Below are 23571 nucleotides of genomic sequence, written 5' to 3' on the forward strand. Positions count from 1 at the left end.
GTAGCTACAGAAATCATTCAATGTAAAAGGCTTCATTTAAACTAAAGCAAATTAAAATTATTAGCAATTGCTAGTAAATCTATAGATGAAAGTCATGTAGTTTTTGTGATAATGTAAGTCTAAGCAATAAAAGTTAAGGCTATCTTTTAAATACATACCCCCCTACCAAATATGTATAACTATCTACCATATAGGCATGCTTTTTAAAACTAGCTTAATATAACTTTACAAATAATTTCCTTAAATACTATTTTTATCAAAGTAGCTGTATTAAATGTTTAAAATTTTTTGTTAGTATACTCTGAGAAATATTTTACTGAAAAGGGTTAATTCAAACATAATTTTAACTCTAAAAGCAAATGGAATAGAATAAAAATATGTAAAATACAAAACTCATAAATTATGATGTCTCATATTTTCTCTATTTTTACTGTATTACAGTTTAATTTTATCAGAATTTGAACAATGTCATTTTCTGTCTCTTGGTAAGTTTTTTTTTCTATATTGTCTAGGTAACTTTTATTATATGTACGAGTTTACATATTAGACTTTAGATTTCTAGAGCATGGCTTCAAATCTGATTAATATCCGCTGAATTGGAACCAGTTCTTAAGAATACTGAAAACTCATGTATCGTATCGTTTTAAAAGACAATTTTCCAATAATAATTAAATAATTACCAATTTTGATGGCTTTTGGCATTTTTTTTATTTTTCTATCCGCGAAAAGCTTTCTCGTATACGGTGCGATAAATAACTATTTCTTTATATTAGTTTGATTACATATATATAATATTATTCCAATATCCCACAGTAATGAAACAATCAGACCACATTATTGGTTAGAAACACTATTTAGTACAAAAGGGCAGTTTTTTATTGTAAATTTCAAAGTCAGCAATTCTTTTGAAGCTATTATAATCCCTTTAAAAATAATGCCATACACTACAATTGACCAATGATAAGCCAATACACAGACTAAATTACTAATGGCAGGCCAGTATACATTTTTAATTGTCCAATGGTAGGCCAGTATGACATCATTTTTTATAGGCACTACAAACAGCTTTGTTTATTTCCAAATTCTTCTCTGCTAAGAAATATATTATAAGATGGATTATTATGTCTGATTGACCATCTAGGGTAATAAATCTATTAAATTATTACTCTTTGAATAACTCAATTGTTTATTCATAAGAACTTCCGTATTTCAAATTTCAAAAATAGAGTTTTTAATAGAGGATTAATTCTCTGCCAATATTTTATTGTCCCTTTCTATAGAGTAGTTTTTTTTCTATTCAGGTTAGCCATTGCAGAATTTGTATATTTATCCTAAACCTGGGATCGTTAAGTCGGCATGCAATATTTAAATAGGTTTCAAAAGTGGTTATAGCTGACATACCATCGACATTAAAAAATGTTGACTGATATTCACGTCGAAATTATGACGAGAAATAAGTTTAGTATGACAATATTCTAATAAAAACTCTTTCATTATTTAGTTAGAGGTCAGAAAAATATCCTTAAACCACTCAAAGGCATTTATAAAGCTTTAAGTACAACAAATTTGGACCAGTATTTACTACTTTATACTATAGTATATAACAATATTCTAATAATGATATTTTAACTGCTTATTTTCTTAGCCACTAGCCTCTAAGAGAGGGCGGAGGAGGTCAGATAAAGAGCCTAAAACCACCCCAAGACATTTATAAAAGTTCAAACTTAAACACTTCATGATAATATATCAAAGGATATATTATCATGTTAAACAATAACAGTTCTAAAGTTTTTTAAACCATTCTAACTTTTGAATTAGTCATTTATTGTAAAAGTCTAATGCTATTTGAAATTGTTTAAAACATCATGTTTTCAAATAATTTTTCATTTTTGGTTACAAATTACCAATTTTCAAGGTTTCTATTTTTTTTGCTAAAATATATATTTTTAGGATTATTTGTAAAGAAAACTAAAATAAAGGATTAAGATTTTTATATAAAACCAAGTAATAGTTATTAATCCCAGTGTATAATAAAGAGTTTTCCGCAAAAAGTTAAATAAAAAGTTATAAGATTTAATCAAGTCTTTTTGGCCCCAATAAACCGAAGGATTTGAAGCCATACTTAAAAAATATCATATTTTAACTTTCATTACATTTGGTTCTTTTTGATTTTTTGGGCATGCTTAAATAATTTTTCTTTTTATATATCCCTTATTTATTTTTATATATATATTATGCTTTTATAGAAACTAGGGGTGAAGCCAATTATTTCCTTGGAGGGAGTGAACAATGGATATATAATTACTTGGATGTAACGCCAGATTTTCATATTCTCTAATAAAGTGAAATATGTAGCTGGATAAAATAACCATCCCTTTCCTTTCTACTGGATGAATGAACTGCCCCAAAAAGTTCCATGTTATCAACCTAAATTGACGACAATTTCCCCCCCTGCTATAATATATACATATATTCTATATCCTTTGGGAGGACAATGTTAGATAGAGCAATTTACAACCCTTTTCACCAGCTATCAAATTTAGAAATTCCTGCGTAGGACTTAAGTAGAAATGTTTATTTATCGTCTCCTGTCCTATCCCTCTAAATCCCTGTATATTTCGCAACAAATTTGCTATGGAAGCAACTTTTTTCTTCGTAGGCAAAAAAATAAAAGGAAGTTTATGCTCATTTAGAGGCCTTACTTGGGGTGTCTTAACTACCGCTAAAATTGGTAAATTTTCAAATTGTTACAACATCACAAACTGTTAATGACTTATCCTTAACATTAAACCAGAAAGAGAGGGGACAATGGGCTGTTTCAATAATAACGTTTTCTTTTTTGTTGGCTTAACAACTTTGTGGACTTTAGTGATCAAATGTTTCAACCAATTATTTTACGCTACATAAGAGGTTATTTTGTGTATCATCATGGGAATGTATATCAATTTATCGGCCATTGTATTATCTCTTCCGATTTCTGACATTAAACACTATTTTTTTTTATTAATTTGTCTTTTTGCGAATATGAATCACTTTTCTGATATTACGCGGCTGTAATGGCACTCTTACACTTACTCAAGTAAGATGTTGGATGATGACCTCCGAATTAGTTGCCGAATGTGTACGCAGTTTCCTGAGTGTTTCCTCATCCTAGCTCAATATTTACTACTAGCTAAAAAAGCTTCAAACTTTAAAAAAAATATCAAAATTTGAAAAATTCAAATTTATAATGTATAAATCGTTTATACATTCAAATTTAGATTTTTTGAGGGAAGTTTGAAGATTTTTAGCTAGTAGTAAATATTGAGCTAGGATGAGGAAACACTCAGGAAACTGCGTACACATTCGGCAACTAATTCGGAGGTCATCTGTTGGATATTTGAGATGGTTTTGCATTCAAACCAAATTTTTATACTGAATTAAATTATCTCTTATTATTAAAAACAGATTTTTAGAAAATAAAATGTTACCAATTTTCGCCACACAACACACTCAGACAGCTAATTACTTCGTAAAAAGATTTTTTTGCTATTTTTTGGTAACAAATTATTGTTTAATGGTAATAATACCAAAATTATGGGGACGTCTTTGCAATATGAGACATGCAATTGTAGATTAAAGTTCTTACATATTAGCCAATTTTAAAGATATTATTTTTTGATGATTGGAGCCCGCTCAAGGGATAAGACAATAATGAATTAATGTACATCCCACATGAAGATAATCAAAATAACCCCTTCTTTAGATTATAATTATTGGTTGAAAAGTTTTGACACTTCTAGTTTGAACCATCCAATCAAGATGATATAAGTGACCAAAAGTTTAACCACAAAACATGTGTATTACAATGTCTGTGAACAGACAGACGGACATGCATCAAGAAAAGTCTATTTACCTCCAACTTTTCTTTTAGTTAAATAACAGTTCAGAGTAGGTATTGTACATGTATATTGTGAAAAATTACAATACTGGATTTGGATGGTGATAAGTTAGGGGCAAATTACGGAAAGAATATGCGTTAATTCGTAAGAAAATAGCTTAAAACCACTATAGGAAGATTCTCTGAAAGGCATAACCATTTTGTCCAGAAGCTTTGTTATGTTTCAACCAGACGGACAGACAAACACCATTTACTATGGAAAAAAGACAATTGCAAAACTCAAAAATCCTTGCTAAATATTTTTTATCCGCGAAAAAACATTTTTTAGCGTGATACACATCCCTTCTTGGTGTTGCTAAAAAACTGCATATAAAATCATTTTGGGTTAGCAATATTATTTACATTACTAAGTTTAAGATTCTGAAGGTTATTTGCCCGATAAACAGCCTGAAACCTGACCATAAACAAGAACAGACACACTAAACACATTGATTCGTTAAAAAATTAAGCTTCTTTATTATATAGAATAAATAAAGGTACTAAGAAAGAGAGGGAATGTCTGATTGAGCCAATAGGAGAATCGCATCGGAATTTACATTGGATCTCATTGGTTGAAATTATGTACACATTTTCCTACGAAGGCATGTTTTTTTTCATTTCATACATACATAAAAGTCAGCTGTTAACAGTATATTTTCTAAGTAGAAAGCTTTGCGGAATCAGAATTAATTGCCCAAAAATTTCGTTTACAATTTGAAAGCTTGAAACAAAGTTGGATTCTTAAAAAAAAAGTTAGGCTGGCAACTCGCTGGTGAGGCAAAATTATTTTTGTGAAAAATCCTCCAAAATCGAATAAAAAATTTTACAAAAATGAAATAAAATCTTAAGAGGGTTATTAACATATGATTTTGTTTAATTTTTGTAGATTTTTAATGTGCTTTTGGATGATTTTTCACAAAAATAATTTTGCCTCACTATCGAATAGCGAGTCTATCATTTTTTAAGAATCCACATCAGCTTGAGTCGAAAGTAAACAATACTTTTGTCTGCTAGGAATGTTCTCTCTTAGATTTGACGAAAAAAGGGTTCAGAATATTCTTCTACTCTTCTATTTCTATTATAGAATACTATGTATTTCTTAAGTCAATGCTATTGTATTTGTAAAATTTTGAAATTTTGTACTGACGCCGCCATTATCAAGGATGGTGTGCGATCATTTTCGAACATTTATTAACTACAAAAAACATGTCTGTTTTATTTTCGCTAAATGGTACAATAGCAAATGAATTAAAGGATATGTTTCATGGTGTCCTATTAAATAAAGTAGTTAAGTTTTGTTTGTCTGTAGCTTATTATAGCAATAACTTCTGGATAGATTTTAGTAATTTTCACATAGGTCTTGTGATGGTTTTGGGCTATTTCATTTTTTAGTTACAACTCTTGATATGGTTTTAGGCTATTCTTCTGTTTCAATCCTTCCCCTTCAAATATAGAGCCGTAGATGTTCGGGGCGCAGCCACTGGTGACTGAAATCTTGTGCTGTAGTAATAAATTGCGTGATATATTTTACGGCTGTGAGGGCACACCATGAAGGATATGTCATTTTATCTGTGACAGAGCTACACTTCATAGTCTTTAGTTTACAACAGAAATATAAAGGGATAAGACAATAGCCGATAAATTGATGTACATCCCCAATGATGATACACATTATTAGTATCGTAAAATTAGTGGCTGAAACGTAAGAAAACTTAACTTAATAAACCAACCAATCAAAATACACTAAAGCCCCCAAAGTTGTCAAGCCAACGAATAAAAGCGTTATCATAAAACTTTGGGTACTAGTGCAATAAACATACCAATGTCTCCTTCCTCCATAGTCTTTAGTAAACAAGCATCACAACATTCATAACAGCAAAGATATACAAAATAGAAAATCAAAAATTGGGTAACCGCTTCAGAGAACATAGTTTCTAGAATTATGGTGGTTTTAAGCTATTTTCTAGAGGGGTGGAAAAACCCCCACCCACTAAAAAAAGCAAAATATCCCCCTCCCACCCAAAAATAAATAAACTTACTATGTTTTAATATTTGTCGGAAATCTAAGATAGCTAATTATTTTCTAGGTAACACTTATTAGCTACCTATCTTTTGATCTATATGGCTAATAGTTTATTTCCTAATAAAGTAACTATTTTTTAATCTATGTCGAAAATCCATGATAAAAAATTATGTTCTAGGTAACACTTTCAAGCTACCTCCCATCTTATCTATATATCTATTAGTCTATGTACCTAATGAAGTAACTATACATATTATTCTGTGTCGGAAATGGTAGATAACAAATTATGTCCTAGGTAACACTTTCTTGCCACCAAAGGTTATTTGAATTGCTCAAACTCTTTTTGTCTGTCTTCTATTTCCTTTCCTTCCATGGAGCAAAGCTTCTCTGTATTTACTGTTATATCTTCTACTAGTGGCTACGCCCCTAGAGGCCTCAAGGAGCACTTGAGGGGATGAAGGGTCGACCCTAAACTTTTTATGTTAGTTTCAGAAAAAAAAGGTTTTTTGATGGGGGGGGGGGGAGGGGAAGGGTTATTTTTCAATAGATATTTTCTCTTCTAAGAATGGAGATACCTTCCCCCTAAATAGTTATTTAACTCCCTTGGGCCTTTAAGAAGCTTCACTTTTAAGGAGAACCATAGTCCAGCGGTTAGCAAGATCTTAAGCTACAGACACACAAACTGACAATGTTTTCCAATCATAACCTGTATCACATCTTACTGGTTACTTTTTGGGGCTGTTGAAGCTGCGCTACTTATACCCAAATTAATCCTTGTTTAATTTATTTCTCACATAGGCAAAAATATTTTGATTTATTGAAAACGGAACTTAAGGTTAACTAAATTATCATATGTATCAAAACTAATTGAGTACTTTAGTTTTGAGTAGTGGCTTCTTCCGTAGCCTCTAGACGCTTAGCATAAAATAGGTGGTGGGAGGTAAACCCCCCTTCTGTTCATTTGTTTTAAAAAAACTTATCTTGCGAGGGGTGGGGGGGATTGTTTATTGTAGGGATTGGGTGAACCCAACCAGACTTAAAAAGAAAACTTTGCAGTTTAAAGGATGTAAATACTGTAAAACATATAAGGACAGACGGATGACGGTACAACCTACTTATAGATTGGCTGCGCTGCTAACTTGTTTTTTTTCAGTCTATACAAGCTAGGTTTAATATAATAACCAACTACTTAACATAACTCTTTCAGGCCTCACACCGTTAGAATTTTTATTATATGCTAGGTACTTTTTTACTTATTTTGTTCAAGGGCTCTTTTTAAAGGTATAGTCCGAAGCTTAAAGATTTTAATATCTATTCTTTATTTATCTATCTAGGTTCCTATCTACTATCTATATGTCAATCTATCTATCTATCCTTATATCTATCTATCTATCTATCTATCTATCTATCTATCTATCTATCTATCTATCTATCTATCTATCTATCTATCTATCTATCTATCTATTTATCCCCTGTATTATGGGCCATAAAGTAATTACAGATAGCACAATGGCACACCAAGTTTTTTTCTTCACAATTTGAGGTGTCCAAACATTGTCTCTAAATCATACTGTATCTGTTTCTTTATATTATTACTAGCGGCTACGCCCCTAGAAGCCTCTAGAGGCACTTAAGGCAGGAAGGGGGAAAGTCAACCTTATCCCACTTGAAATTTGAATTTCCAAAAAGTAAAAAAAATATTTTTTTGGGGAGGGGATGAAGATGGGGTCATTAATAACAAAGACTTGCTTTACATCATTAATTTTGAATTATTTTCTAAGGAGATACGGAAAGTGTCATTTGTGACGTCATAAAAATAAGTCTTAATTCGTCTTCTTTTAAGGGTTTCCTTTCCTACTTCTCCCCTCATCCTTCCTTTTTAATATTTTTATGACGTCACACATGATTCCTTACGTATCTCCTTTAATGATCTTCTCAAATAAATAAATTTCAAATAAATTTTGCTACATAGCATGAACGTATTTCACAATTAAAATGCTACTCTTGAATCACGTAATAATAACTGATGTCTTATGCCTAACAAAGCTACTCAATGATTCTTATTAGTGTTGTTCGTTATTTAGAGAGAGAGTTGATTTTGGACTGTAGATTATATTGGTACTGAAAGTTTTGTTAAAAAGATCTCTCATTTGTAAGCTCAAAACCATTTGGTATTGTCTAAATTTTCCATACTTCTAATTGGTTGGTTCAAATTTTTTAACCAATTAGTTTAATATACAGATTGGTGAACATTAATTTATCGTCCATTGTCTTATCCATCAAGATCACTGATTGCTATGTAATTGAAACTTTTCACAGTGCCTATAAAGGATATCGTCATACTGGTCTACCATTGGTCAATTAAAATGTATACTGGCCTACCATTAGTAATTTAGTCTTTGTGTCGGCCTATCATTGGTCATTTGTATTGTATGACGTCATTTTTTATAGGCACTATAAAGAGCTTTGTAATTTTGTTTTATGCCCTATTTGAATACTCATGGATTGTGTCATCCTTGTTTCTAATATGTCATTGTTATAACATATTCTCTTCATTTTTTTTGTAAAATCTCCTTTGTACTGTTCGAATTTTTGCGGGGTTTCTTTGGCAAATTTTGAATTTGGGTGTGTTTTATGGCCCTTGCAATGTGTTTAATAATAAGTAGGTTTGTCTTTTTTTTAAAAGCGAAGCTTTTCTATGCCTAACAGTTTTATCAGTATTCTTAAACCTTTTTCTTAACATTATATAACATAATTTTTTCAAACTTTCGTCAGTAGTATAACTCTGAAACCATTTCAAGGCTTAAATTTAAAAATTAAATAGCCTAAAACCATCCTAGGTCTTCTGTAAAGCTTCGCTAAAAAGGAGAACTCCATTAGTTCAGTAGTTATCGAACTTATAAGCTTCAGATAAAAAAACCTTTACTTTATATGATAGGATAGGATAAAAGTATATAGTAGCTACACCAAAATTATGGTAATTCAAAATAGCATTTGAAATAAGTTGATTCAATAAATTATGAATCAAATTGGTGTAATATACAGAGCAGTGTTCAAATATTGCTGCAAATAATTTTTTTAAAAATAAAGGCGATTCTTTTTAGATTTTCAGTGCTATTCCTGCCTAAACTGTGGACATAGCTGATATAATAACGACACATTTTTGACAGGGATTTCTTAAGAGAACAGATTTAATTAACAAATTAGCTTAAAACAACACCAAACAAAGCTTCCTTTGATATGCAGACTAAATGGGATTAGTGGTTTTGAGATCTTACAAAACAAACACAAACATTCAAACACAAAGTATTTTTTAATTTTTTTTTTGATAACCAAATATGATAATTGGTGTGCTTTTACTTCTGCATATATAAAACTTTTGCTATTGTTTCTTTTTGCGATATTATAATGAAGTACCACAGGGCTCTGTTCTAGGGGTATTATAATATGCGAAAGCGAATGCACACCGTTATTACAATAATAAAATACAAAACGCCCAAATCCTAAATTGAACTATTTGGGATTGTCTTAATCATATTAACTGCAATCACATTAATATAAATAGATACAAGAAATGGATGTAGAAATACGTGGATATTAAGTCAGAGGAATTTAGGGTTGCTAATACTTTCCTTAGATATTAGTCAATATATTTCTCCATGTTCTGCAGCGGAGGGGGTAAAACAATAAAGTGGGAAGGAGGTTATCATTATTTTAGCCAGCTAGGAGAAATATTTCATTATGGTATGCGAGAATCTCTCACAATCTATAATACAAAGTAGAATAATGTCTGTCCGTCCGTCCGTCTGTCTGTCTGTCTGTCTGTCTGTCCGTCTGTCTGTCCGTCCCTTAAGATCTCGGTAACCACTGAACCAATTGGATGCTACTCTTTAGGGAATATACCTACTGGTCCTGAGGTGGTTTTAGGCTATTTTCTTGGGTGTTGGGACACCCCCACCCCCCCCCCCAAAAAAAAAACAAAAAAACCCACCCATTTTTTTTTGCTGAAGATTTCCTTGGACCTTTTACGAATTTCGCCAAAAAAAATTTTTTGATCACCTCTTGGGTAAAAGCCCCTAGAGGCTAGGGGCGAAGCTGCTAGTATCCACATATTCTATATCTAATATATTTCAATAGAGTTATACACTCCAGGGATCTTAAGGGATAAGACAATGGACTAAAATTTGATGTATATCCCCAATAATGATTATAAATTATTATTGGAAAAGTTTAAATACTGCAAGTTAAAATCAACCAATAATATTTTTTGCCAAAGTAACCAAAGTTTTTAAGCCAACGAATGAGAGAACGTGTTCTATCTTTAGTTAATAATATACAGTTAACATACTTTTTTAAACGTTTTTTCATTTTCTTTGAATTCTTGATTTTAAAAATCATATGATTTCTTACATAATGTAAGAAACATTATAATGTATATTTATGCAAAATTAAACAAGAACGAAAATAATCATATCAATAGAGCTCTAAATTTGCAGGCAAGGAGGGGACATTCAACTGTAAGTTTAAGAAGTTTTCAAGCCACGTTTTCTAATTCGTTAGCTCATGAACTTTGGGTAAATTTATTGACATTTATTTAGTTGGTTCTAAACCAATAATGTTAATATACAGTAGAGGAAATTATGTTTATTATCACTGGGTATATCCATTTATCGCCCATTATCTTATCTCTAAAGATACCTGCTGAATAGGAAATGTGTTTTTGATTTTTTAGTGACGGACTTCGGATGTACAGACATATGTACCTAAAGAGTAGCTGCGCTTTTAAAATTAATGTGCAGTTTCGTTCTTATTTAAATTAGCCTAATGTTTTTAAAAATTCATCTTACTTACATACATCATGCTCACAGTTGCAAATGACGTACGGATACGCGTATAATGCAGAAAAACCTTCGCTTCTTATAATAGGACAGTACTTAATAACGGCAAAAACAGAAGCCATATAAAGAATTGAAATTAGACCATATCAGTTGAATATATTATTAATTATCCTTTTCAGGATAGCTCCTCTATAACTCAGTTTTTCAGCCCTATATTGTTGAAAAAGCGGGATTTTAAAGGATAAGACAATGGACAATAAATAGATATATTTCCTCAATGATGTTATACAAAATTTCCCAATAATTATTTATTTCAATAAAAAAAAAGTTTTTGTTCCATCTAATAAGATTATAAAAACCTTGGGTACAAGTGTAATTTACAGTCCTAGGTCTCCCCCCCCCCCCTCCCTGTTATAAGCAGTCTAATGGGTTATGTATCGACAATATGGCTTTAAATAAAAGTGGACATGACTGAGAAAACAGTAAAAGTGTCTGACTATGACGTCAGAAAAAATTAACAACTAACCAATGAGAGGCCGCTATATATTTTACCATTGTGAATACTGGCTTCTCATTGGTTAATTGTAAATTTTTTCTGACGTCATAGTCAGACACTTTTACGGTGGCCCATGACTGATATATTATCAACACAACATTATAATGATATTTGACTAAATGGATGTATTATTACTAGAATCTTACACCAGATTTTCATGTTCTCTAATACAATGAAACTTGCAGCAGGCTAATAATACTATACCCTCCATTTACCCTCGTTTACCCTATCCCCTCGCCTCCTACTGGATGAACGAACTGACCAATAAGTAAGCAAGCTAAATTGGCGAAATCTTTACCCTGTCACACAGGGTGTCGGAGCCGTATAATTTTGATGCGGCTCCGGCTCCGCGGAACCGTATTTGGAAATACGGCTCCGGCTCCTACCTTAAAATTAATATATCAATTTTTTTTCATTATTGAATTTGATAAAATAAAATAAATAATATAAAATATTTTGCTTTTATTTGATTAAAGCTATATAAAAGTAGAAGGATGTGTGTCTATTTGTTAAGTAACAATAGTTTTTCAGTTTATTATATGGAAATAGACCGTTGCCAAATTATAATATTACTTTAAAAAATCATTTTTAGCTAGTCCGGAGCCGGAGCCGTTTTTAACAAAAGTACGGCTCCGGATCCGGCTCCGGCTCCACCAAAAATGTTGCTGCTCCCAGCTCCGGCTCCGGAACACTGCTGTCACAATATCCTTGTATATGCTTATGATATCCATTTTTGACTATAACCAAACGATAATCAACAAAACTGTTATTGTTATTCTTGTTATTGCTGCGCTACTCAAGAACAAACTCGTTTTTGTTTATTCCTCCCTATAATTTGAATATTACATAACTTTCTTTTGGCTAAAATTATTTCAAAAATATTTACAAAATTTTATTTTTGCTTTTCAAGATCAATGGAACTGTCAATCTTAATTTTAAAATATCAAATTTTTTTTTCCTTTTAAAAAAATTGCCGATGTTTTTCTTTAAAAATCATAAGACTGTACATAAATATAATGCAATCTTATAAACGTTAACCCTCCAAAACGTGGTTTTATAACATTCGGTGAGTTCTAACCGTGCGGGGCCTTATCATTGCGTTGTTTTCATAACCCTAATTTAACTTAAACTTAAAATACAAACATTCTAAATCTTATAAGATTGTTTTTGGTCTACTTTTAACTGCTAGTGACAAATGTCTGAGAGAAGCTTTGCTCTTAAAAATCAATTCTTTTATAGTTATTTCTCGCATCGTATTATAAACGGCTTTCCGCGGATATGGAAAGTACAATTATTAGATTAAAACTAGTTTTTTTAGCCCCGAGGTGCCGAAGGCACCGGCTAAAAAAACTGGTTTTAATCTTTGATTGTACATTTCTATATTCGTAGAAAGCTGGATATAATTCGGTGCTAGACATAGTTTTTTCGTATGGATGTGAACCGGTTCCTATCCACCGGATTCGAATGAATACGAGAAAAAGAAATCTAAAAAATAAAAAGTAGATTTAAAGTTATACAAATGTTTCTTTTTGGATCTATATAAAAAGACTGAATTAATTAAAGGCATGCTGATTTCTTGTGATAGCAAAAATGCTCTATAATTAGCTTTTTTACTTATTTTATGTTATATGAAAATGTTTTTGATTTCTTTTAATAAAAGTAACAGGATGTTTTTTGTTTGTCCGTTAAGATCTTACAACCCACTGAACTGATTGAGTTCTTTAATTTTGGGAAGCTACACATAGGCCCTAATTTTTTTAAAAAAATCTTTTTATTGCTACCTTTATCTTATAAACGCTAGGGGCGCAGCTACTTTTTAAAGATACAATATATTTGTTTATTAAGATCTGGAAAACGGTTTGTTTTAGTTTATATAATAGCTTCAACTTTGGATATGATTAATCCTTGTTATATTGATTAAATCAAATAAAATCTATAATAGTTATTTCTCGCATCGTATTATAAACGGCTTTCCGCGGATATAGAATGTACAATTATAAGATTAAAACTAGTTTTTTTAGCCCCGAGGTGTCGGAGGCACCGGCTAAAAAACTGGTTTTAATCTTATGATTGTACATTTTTATATTCGTAGAAAACTGGATATAATACGATGCTAGACATAGTTTTTTCGTATGGCACTTAAGGTTGGAGGGAAAAACGTTTACCCCTGCCATCATTTTCAATTGGAGTTTTTAAAAAAGTTGAATAGAAAATATTTGTGAAGGGGGTAATTTTTTATTGGAAAGGTGGAGATGCCCTCCCCAAAATAGATAAAAACCATCCCCTGTAAAATAGAACTATATAATTTCATAGGTCAGCAAGATCCTTTGCTACAGACAAAAAAAAGCATACAAACAGACACACACAGACACAGATCCTGTTACTTTTAAGCTGTTATTAATACTTTGTAGCATCGAATGAACACTGTTTTGGATTTAAAGTTTCTTGTCCAGATATATTTAGACATGGGATGATATTTTTGCTTTGCAAATATTATTTCAGGGATAGAGGGTTATTGTACATAACTTTCACAGGAATTGGTATGCCAAGTTTTAAATCAGTAGGACGATTTCAATATGCAAGAAAAGACATTTTTGGGGGATTTAAAGTTTCTTGTCCAGATAGATTTAGACATGGGATGATATTTTTGCTTTGAAAATATTATTTCAGGGATAGAGGGTTATTGTACCTAACTGTTACAGGAATCGTTATGCCAAGTTTTAAATCAGTGCAGTGGGACGATTCTAATATGCAAGAAAAGACACTTTTTGGATTTGAAGTTTCTTGTCCAGATATAATTATACATGGGATGATATTTTTGCTTTGCAAATATTATTTCAGGGATAAAGGGTTATTGTACCTTACTGTTACAGGAATTGTTATGCCAAGTTTTAAATCAGTGGGACAATTCCAATGTGCTAGAATTAAGTAAGAGAGTCATCTGTGAAGGATCGACCGACCCTAATTATAAAAAAAACCCACTTTTTTTTATGTTTTTCATGGTAATATCCACTGGTGCCTGCAAATATTCATGCATTCATAGATAGTCAAATATGACGCATACCAGATCATACCATTCATACCTTTTCTCAAGGATCTTAAGGGATAAGACAATGGATGCTATTTTGATGATGATAAACAAAATTAAACCTATTGCAGATTTAAATTATTTGTTAATGCGTTTTGATATTTCCAGTGTTTAGGCCAACGAATAAGATCGATAACTTAATCCGTTAAATATTTATTGAAATCTTGAAGCTATAGACAAAATAATCTTACAATAGGATTACGGAATAGTATCGCAGAAAAACAAAACATTTTGTCTTAATAAAGATAGTGTTTGACTGGCCGTTCAAAAAAAAAGAAATTCCTTAGTTTGAAGAACTCTCTCTTTTTCTTTCCAAAGTAGCTGTTATTTGGAAAAAAGGAAGAAAATAACTTTTTAATGACCTATTTTCATTATATTTAACAGTACATGATTTTTCAAAATAAAACAATACGCCAATGAAAGACTGAGAAAAAAAGCTATAAGGAATTAATAATAATGAAAATGAAAGGGTGTTTCTGTAAAAACACAAAAAAAATTCATTACTTTCTAAAACATAAATAGTCAAAATTTGGTTCATTTTCGCTGGATTAAAACCGGTTTTGAGCCCTAACGGAAAAATAAACATTTAACTTATTATAAACAATTGCTAACTAAAAAAGAAAATTAAAAATTAAAGGATAAATACCTATTATGTTGACTCGGGCCTTTTCCCCTTTAAAGCCAACAAAACACAAATAAAGATTTATTTTCAAACTTAATAAGATTATGTACACAAAAACTATTTAATTTATGAAGTCTCGTTTTTTTCTTATTTGTACGAAGACAATCGAAAGTAATTGTGAGTTTTTTTCTATGTGTGTGTTTGTGTGTGTGTGTGTATGAGACAAATGATTGGAAAATTTCTCAAGTTTTTCATAGAAAAAAAGTCTTAACTGTGACCGTTTCTGGTTGTTCCTCAAAAACTGCAAAAAATAATTATATTTAGAAATGTAGTTGTGTTAAGGGATCTAAAGGGATAAGACAATGGCAATAGATGTACATCTTCAATGATGATAAACAAAATTACCCCTTCTGTAGATTAAAATTAGTAGTTATAACGTTTAGACATTGGACTTGATGAACCAACCAATCAAAATTCACTAAAGTCTTCAAATAAGAAAACGTTATCACAAAACTTTGGTGACTAGTATAATAAACATCCCATTGTCCCTCCTCTCTCTCTCTCTCTCTCTCTCTCTCTCTCTCAAACTCGGATTTGTCTTAATAAAAAACCGTTACAAAGTTTTTACCTACTTCATAATTTTGCTGTTTTGCGTTAAAACCTGCGTTTTCACGGATTTGTGATCAGATAAATTATCCTTTCACTTTCTATAAGATGTCAAATTATAGAAAAATTATTGTCTTTACAATAAATGTATAAGCTTAGATGCATAATACAGCCTAAGTTGTGGAGACCCTTTCTGTTCTTGTGTAGGGTTTTTGCATTACATTTCCGAAACTATTAGCTGATTTCTAAGACCCATTACAAAATTGGGACAGGGTCTCCACCCTTTTGGCAGAGTTACATAAAGCTAATGTCCCCTCTATTGTTTTACTTAAATTTTAATTGCACAGCTACTCTATCATTTAATTTCTCCAATTTGTCCATCTGTTGAACCGTCTGTAAAACCATGGAAAAAAAGATTATCTATAATACAAAGTAGAACGATGTCTGTCTGTTTGTCTGTCTGTCTCTTTGTTTGTCTGTCTGTCTGTTTGTTTGTAGCGAAGGATATCGCTAACCGCTGAACCGATCGGGTTCTCCTTTACAGGGTAGCTTCTCATAGGTCCCGGGAAGGTATATAACTATTTTCTTGGGGCTGGGACACCCCCAACCCCCTTAAAAAATGAAAAATACCCCCCCCAAAAAAAAAAAATTTTCTTTCTAAAACTAAAATTAAAATAGTGGGGTGGACTACCCCCCCCAAAATCCCCCCCCAAAGAAAATTTTTTTTTACATTCTTATTTAAATCTAAAATACGAAAATTTGGTTTTATCAAACCTCTTGGGCCCAAGCCCCTAGAGGCTAGGGGCGATTCCGCTAGTATTATATAAAGAAGTAAAATTTTATTGTCTTAGGAATTATATAGGACCAATACCTAGCTTCCTAGAAAGCCTAGACATGAAAGCCCAGTAATTTTTTAAGTCTTATAATTATATTTATAAACTAGCGGCTACGCCCCTAGAGGCCTCTATGGGCACTTGAGGAGGGGGGAGTCGAATTTGATAACCCAATTTCTTATTTTAGATTTTAAAAAAAGTTAAAAAAATATTTTGAGGGTAAAAGTTTTTTTTTTTTTTTTTTTGGGGGGGGGGTTGCCCCCCACCCATCATTTTTAATTTTAGTTCAAAAAATTATTTTTTTTTTTTGGGGGGGGGGGTATTTTCATTTCTAGGGGGGTTGGGGGTGTTATAGACCTTCCCGGGACCTATGAAAAGCTACCCTGTTAAGGAGAACCCGTTCGGTTCAGCGGTTAGCGAGATCCTTCGGTACAGACACACAGATACACAAACAGACAAACATCCTGTTACTTTAGTATAAGGATAAACTGACTAATACAAGGATTAAATTACCATGACAGAAAGAGTAAAACAAACTGACGGACAACCTGTTTCATTTTGAATGATCTCTGGTAATGAGAATCTTTAAATAATAAATTTCAAACACCTATCTTTAAAATCATATTTCCAACACACTCACAGTCTGTTAACGGACATACTTACACTAGGTATTGGACGGGTATACATACATTTAATATTATTGAGTTTCTTTGCTAATAATTCTAAATTATATTGAGAGGAAAGGGACCTCTTATGATGAGATTTTTGTTCTGTCGGATTTCCAATGAAAAATATATGATGGGTATTCACCTCCGCAATATTAGCATATTCGCAGTGTGTTTCATAATCGCAAAAAGAAACAATAGCAAACATTTTATGTTTAGAGAGAAGCAAATGGCAATTGCCAGAAAAAGATTTGTAATTTATGCTGGTGCTCATAGTTTCTCTAATTCGTTGGCTTAAAAACCAAATACTTTTATTGAATCTTTTAAATTAATGATGTTAACCTACAGACAGGCTAGTTTTGTTTATCATCATTGGGGATGAACTTTTCTTTTTCAATTGTCTTATTCTTTTACAGTTTAGGTTTGCGTTTCTTAAGATTTTATGATGTGATACTCAGCGTAATTGATCGTACAATGGGTTTATATTATTGCATGAGGCTTCTAAATTTTGGGTGTCCAAACATTTCGCTAAAAATGGATAAAAACCTGCTAAATGTTCATTTCAAAGGGTGAATTGATCATTTCAGTTGTTTATTAGATCTTACTGGATACATATATACAACCTATGACTTTATTATAAAGGATAAATTAAGAATACTTGTTCTTTAAAATTCTCTTTTCAAGTTGTTAGCTTAATTGTATGGAAACTTATTCATGATTATCTGATATTTAATATTATGATTAATACGTAGGTGTGTTTTCATTTCCACACACATTTTTCACATTATCAAATCGTCAGAAACTCTATTATTAAAACAGCACAAATCAGCTTTCTTTCTTTTTTTCAATATCATCAACAAAAACTAAGGGATCTAAAGGGACAAGGCAATGGCCAATAAATTTATGTACATCCCCAATGATAAAACACAAATTTACCACTTCTGTAGGTTAAATGTAGTGGTTCAAACGATTTGACACCCACTTAATGAACAAAACTAACCAAATTTTTAAAAAAGTTTTCAAAGTTGTTAAGCTAACGAATAAGAAACGTTATAAAACTTTGGGGACTAGTGTAATAAACAGCCAATGTCACTTCCCTACATTATAAACACTGCCTTTTTTTTATATGCTACTATCAGCTGCATCCCTAGCATCTATAGGCTTTCTAGTCAAAGTAGTAGGGAAAAGCCAGAAAGATAGCCTAAAACCATCCCCAAGCTTAAACATAAAAATCAACTAGCCTAAAAACATCTTAGGATCTATATGAGGCTTCCCTATTAAGGAGTTATTGAATTAGGATTGTAAAATATGAAAAATTGTGCGCAAATGTAAAATTTTGCGGAATTTGAAGCACACTAATGACGACTTGCTAACCTTACCTAAGAAATATACATCATACATGTACATTTCATGTAACCAGGGATTTTAAAGGATAAGGCAATTAACGCATTTGTTGACATAGATACTTGGGTACTTGTATTAAATTTAATTGGGTGGTTCAAATTATCAGTACATAAACGTATGAACCAATAATTTTAATCTGAGCTGGATCTTTAAATCATTTCAATGGTGCGCCAAATCGAGGTGAGCCAACTTTCCACCAATGAGAGCACAGCAATTTACGAATGTCACTCTGTGATTGGCTGAAATTCGGCGCACCATTGAAATGCGGAATTGAAATGCGGAATACTCATGCAAAGTTTGAAAGAGAGAGGACGATTCTAAGTGGCAAGAATTTTATTTTGAGCTATCCTTTACGGATGGACATACCCTAAATATATAAAAGCTTCACATTTAAAACACCTTGATTATATTTTCAGCATTTTTTCCTTGGTAAAATCAGAAAAACCACATGAAAAATTGGATTTTAATGATTAAAACCACAATTAGGAAAAATAATTTAGTTTTTTTGATGGATTTATAAAAGTGTGTTTTAAAAACTAATTAAATATAACACATTAAACTATCTATCTATCTACATATACAAGTTTTCTATTATTATTTATTTACTGATTTATCCATCATCTAATCTATTTGTCTATCTGTTTCCACCTTTCTATCCATCTATCATTCATTCTTTCTATCTATCTATGTATCTATCTATCCATCCATCTATCTATTTATCTATCTATATATACTATAATCAATCAATCTATCTATCCAATTAATTGTTTATTCATATATCCATCCATCTATCTATTTATCTATCCATCTATCTATTTAATTATCCATCTATCTATTTTTCTTTACATTTATCTATCCATCCATCATTCTATCCATCTAATATCTGTCTATCCATCTATTTATCTAATTATCCATCTATCTATCTATTTATCTAATATAAATTTTTATTTCAGGATAACTGGTTCAGTATAACATACACAAGTTCCAACACAACAAGATATTTTTCCTGCCAAAACGCCAGAGAAAGAAACGAATGGATAGCTAGTCTAAGGAACTTTTTATTGTCATTGTTATGATTCGAACCAACCGTTTGTTTTGGGTATCGTAAGTACATTTTCAAAATTAATTTGGTTGAAAATTTGGAGAGAAAAGAATTGTAGTAGTTTCATAATCCTTATACTAAAGTAACAGGATGTCTGTGTGTGTGTCTGTGTGTCTGTACCGAAGGATCTCACTAACCGCTGAACCGATCGGGTTCTCCTTAACAGGGTAGCTTCTCATAAGTCCCGGGAAGGTTTATAACTATTTTGGGGGAGGGTACCACCACCCTCCCAAGAGAAATGACAAAAAATCGAAATTTTTTAAGATTTAGGGGAGACTTCAACGTCAAATAAGGTGGTATCGTACATAAAAAATTAACTTTAACAAACAAAAACATTTAAAGTGCCACTAGAAGCCTCTAGGGGCGTAGCCGCTAGTTGTTAATATTTTAAAACACGATTAAGAATTTAAGATTCTTTTGAAGCTTTACAAAGTTTCTAAAAAAGTCAGCCGTGTGACGTCTTCAAAATGAGGGGATTCTCCATCTCTTTGTAGGGGTTTTCTTTCCCACTTTTCCTCTCATAACTTTTTTTATGACGTCACATGGCTGATTTTTTGAGACACTTTGTAAAACTTCAATATTTTGTATTCAAAAACTTCAAAATACCAACAGTTTACTTCAGAATCATGTATATGTTAATAAGAGGCTAGGGGCGAAGCCTTTAGTGTTCTACATAGTATAAAATTACACTTGTTAGAGTAACATTGAAGTTTTACTATGCATATTTGCAATTTTCATTGAAGAAAGGCATAGTTATTTCTTTGAATAAGTTTTAATCAAACCAATGCTGATAATTTGAGGTTTAAAGTAGCATTTTTATCTTGAAATAGCCTAAAACCTACCCTGATCTATCTAATGAGATCCAAATAAAGATCTTGACATATACAGCTTTTCTGCGGATATTAAAATTTAAGATTATACGATTTAAACCAGTTGTATTAGCCCCCCGAAACTGTTATTTATTTTATGATTTTTATTTTTATATTCGTGGAAAATTGTTTATTATACGATACTATAAATAATTTTTCAGTATGGATGAGAATTGGTTTGAAAGCCATATTGGAAATTTTTTTTAGCATATTTACTACATTTTTAAACCCTGTATATGCAAAAATTTCATGCATTATTATGTAAAATTTTTAGGGATTGAGGTATTATTCGAACATGGAAATTAACCCCAACCCCCTTTAAAATTATGTCCTTATAGGCTTGGGGGGGAAATATATTGTAGGTCAAATTAACATTCAGTTGCCCTTTCCCTCCCTGATAAACCTGTATGTATTTTTAACGACAGAAACTTAATATTTTCAATGAAATTCATTATCATATAGTTTTCACTTTTGTATTATATGACATACAAACGTAAGGTTTTAAATTAATAGATTGTTAGATTTGGTAAAAACTTAGATGGATAAACAAAAATAGCTCTTCACAAGACATATGAGAAGCTACATTGTAAAGGGGAACCATATCGGTTCAGCTATTAACAAGATCATTCGGTACATACAGACAGACAAACATTCTGTAACTTTAAATAAATTTGTTTAGAGCACATAACTGTGTATATTATTCATAGAGAGGGGGGACAATGGTTTGTTTATTACACTATTCACCAAAGTTTTATAATGTTTTCTTAATAGTTGGACTAACATCTTTGGTTACTTCAGAGAATTTTGATAGGTTGTTTCATTCAGTTTAGTGTTCAGACGTTACAACCACTTATTTTAATTATTAGAAGGGGTAATTATGTGTATCATCGTTGGAGATGTACATAAATTTATGGTCCAATGTCATATCTCTTTAGATCCTTGATATTATTTGAGCTATGATAACAAGGAAATAAAACTCGCGCATGCAAACTCAAGAATTATAAAAATAGATTCAGGGACGATAGGGAATTATTATTACAAGATTTTTTATCTAGAAAATCATCAACTTCAACTAATACTTTGTTTATTAATGAATTTTAAAAAGATATTTAAATATATTTTATATTAGTACCTAAATTGATTCAGCTATCCAAAAAAAGTGTCATATTTTGGGATTTATTGACATTACCTGCCAACAATTATCTAGAATTCCAATTAATTATCCCTCCCTGAAACCACAGGGATTTAAGGGTGGTGGTACCCTCCCCCAAAAATAGTCATGAACCTTCTTAGGCCCCTTTTTGAAGCTTCACTGTAAAGGAGAACCATATAGGTTGGTCGGTTAGCGACACACATCCTGTTACTTTATTTTAAGAATTTTGGGGGGAAGATTTATTTTCGGATCCCTGAATCTGTGTGGTTAAAGACAAGATAAAAGATAGTTGTTGAAAAGGTCACATGTAATAATCCCCTTGTGCAGTTCAGTATATTTCTTTCATGGCGTTTCTTCACTTGCGCAACTTATATCAAAAAAATAGCGGATACGCCCCTAGAGGCCTCTAGGGGCACTTGAAGAGAGAGTCGAATTTGATAACCTAATTTCTTATTTTAGATTTTTTTGGGGTTATGTCCCACCTCCCCAAAAAATAGTTATAAACCTTCCCGGGACCTATGGGAAGCTATCCTTTTAAGGAGAACCCGATCGGTTCAGCGGTTAGCGAGATCCTTCGGTACAAACAAACACACAGACACACAAACATCCTGTTACTTTAATATAAGGATTGCGGTTTTTTTTTCTCTAGAATTTTAGTTTATTGATACAGCACAAATTGTCTTTCTTCACTATGCTTCGCTTTCATTATTAAACCAGGGATTTAAAGGGATATGACAATGGGCGATAAATTGATAGACCTCCCCAATGTTGATATACAAAATAACCCCTTCTTTAGATTACAATTAGTACTTGAAACAATTGGACACTCAACTTTGTGAACCAACCAATCAAAATTCAATGAAAGTCTCCAAAGTTGTTAATCCAACGAAGATGAAAATGTTTATTTAAGCTTTGGGGACTAGCTTAATATTTTATATGACTAATATTTACTTTGCTGATCTTTTTCATACATTGCTTCTTTACTTTCGAACAAATCATCATTGTTAACTTAATGAATGACACTTTCGTGTTTTAATTATCCACGCCGACACAAGTCATTCCGTTATTTGCTGTTTAGCTGTTTTTTTACGCTTCCCTTTTTTTGTGGGAACACCGAAGTAATTCATTCAATTCCTATTTGTATTCAGTTTGAGGGATTGAATAAAAAGTATGCTAGCTAGCGTATCCTTAACATTTAATATTTAATAATCAGGGATCTAAAGTGATAAGACAATGGCTGTTAAATTGATGTACATCTCCAATGACGATACACAAAATCAACACTTATGTAGATTAAAATTAGTGATTGAACTGTTTGAACACAATACTTAATGACCCAACCAATCAAAATTCACTAAAGTCCCTAAAGTTGTTAGGCCAACGAATATTAAAACATTATCATTAAACTTTGAGGACTAGTGTAAATAACAGCCCATTGTCCCCTTTCTCCTTGATGTTAGCGTATTCTTAACATTTAATATTTAATAATACCTATAGCTTCGCCCCTAGTTTCTAGGGGATATGCCCTCACCACTTGAAAGAAATATTAGTTGACTAACTTGCCTACAAATAGCTGAAAACCTGCCCAGAACCATAACTACGATATTCAGGTTAATAAAGTCTTGCTATTTTAGTCGATAGGCACTATTAATTATCAAGAATTTGTTGTCTGAAATAGTTGTATTTTAAAAAGCCAATAGTCTTAGGTATAATGTTATAAAAAAAAATTATTAAAATTGTAGAATTTTAAATTTTACTAGTTCCAAAAGTGTCCAAATTTCATAAGTACTCTTATTAATCATCCATTGTCTTATTCCTTATTATCTCAGAGAGGATATAAATATGTCGCCTAAAACGTCGTGATAGGAAAAGCAGCAAAGAAATTCTCGCAAA

At 31.6% G+C, this 23571-nt stretch overlaps 1 protein-coding gene across 2 annotated transcripts in view; it reads left to right on the top strand.

Annotated features, from left to right (window-relative positions):
- Positions 1–23571, top strand: part of LOC145323816 (ras GTPase-activating protein raskol-like) — a 122664-nt gene that overhangs the window by 30980 nt on the left and 68113 nt on the right. For both annotated transcript variants that reach the window (XM_080166374.1, XM_080166372.1), the window contains exon 4: positions 19508–19603. In XM_080166374.1, coding sequence (XP_080022500.1) covers positions 19508–19603 — 96 coding nt within the window. The remainder of the gene's footprint in view (positions 1–19507; positions 19604–23571) is intronic.

Source organism: Acartia tonsa, chromosome 7, assembly GCF_053477335.1.
Source record: "Acartia tonsa isolate MP-2025a chromosome 7, ASM5347733v1, whole genome shotgun sequence".
Lineage (NCBI taxonomy): Eukaryota > Metazoa > Arthropoda > Copepoda > Calanoida > Acartiidae > Acartia > Acartia tonsa.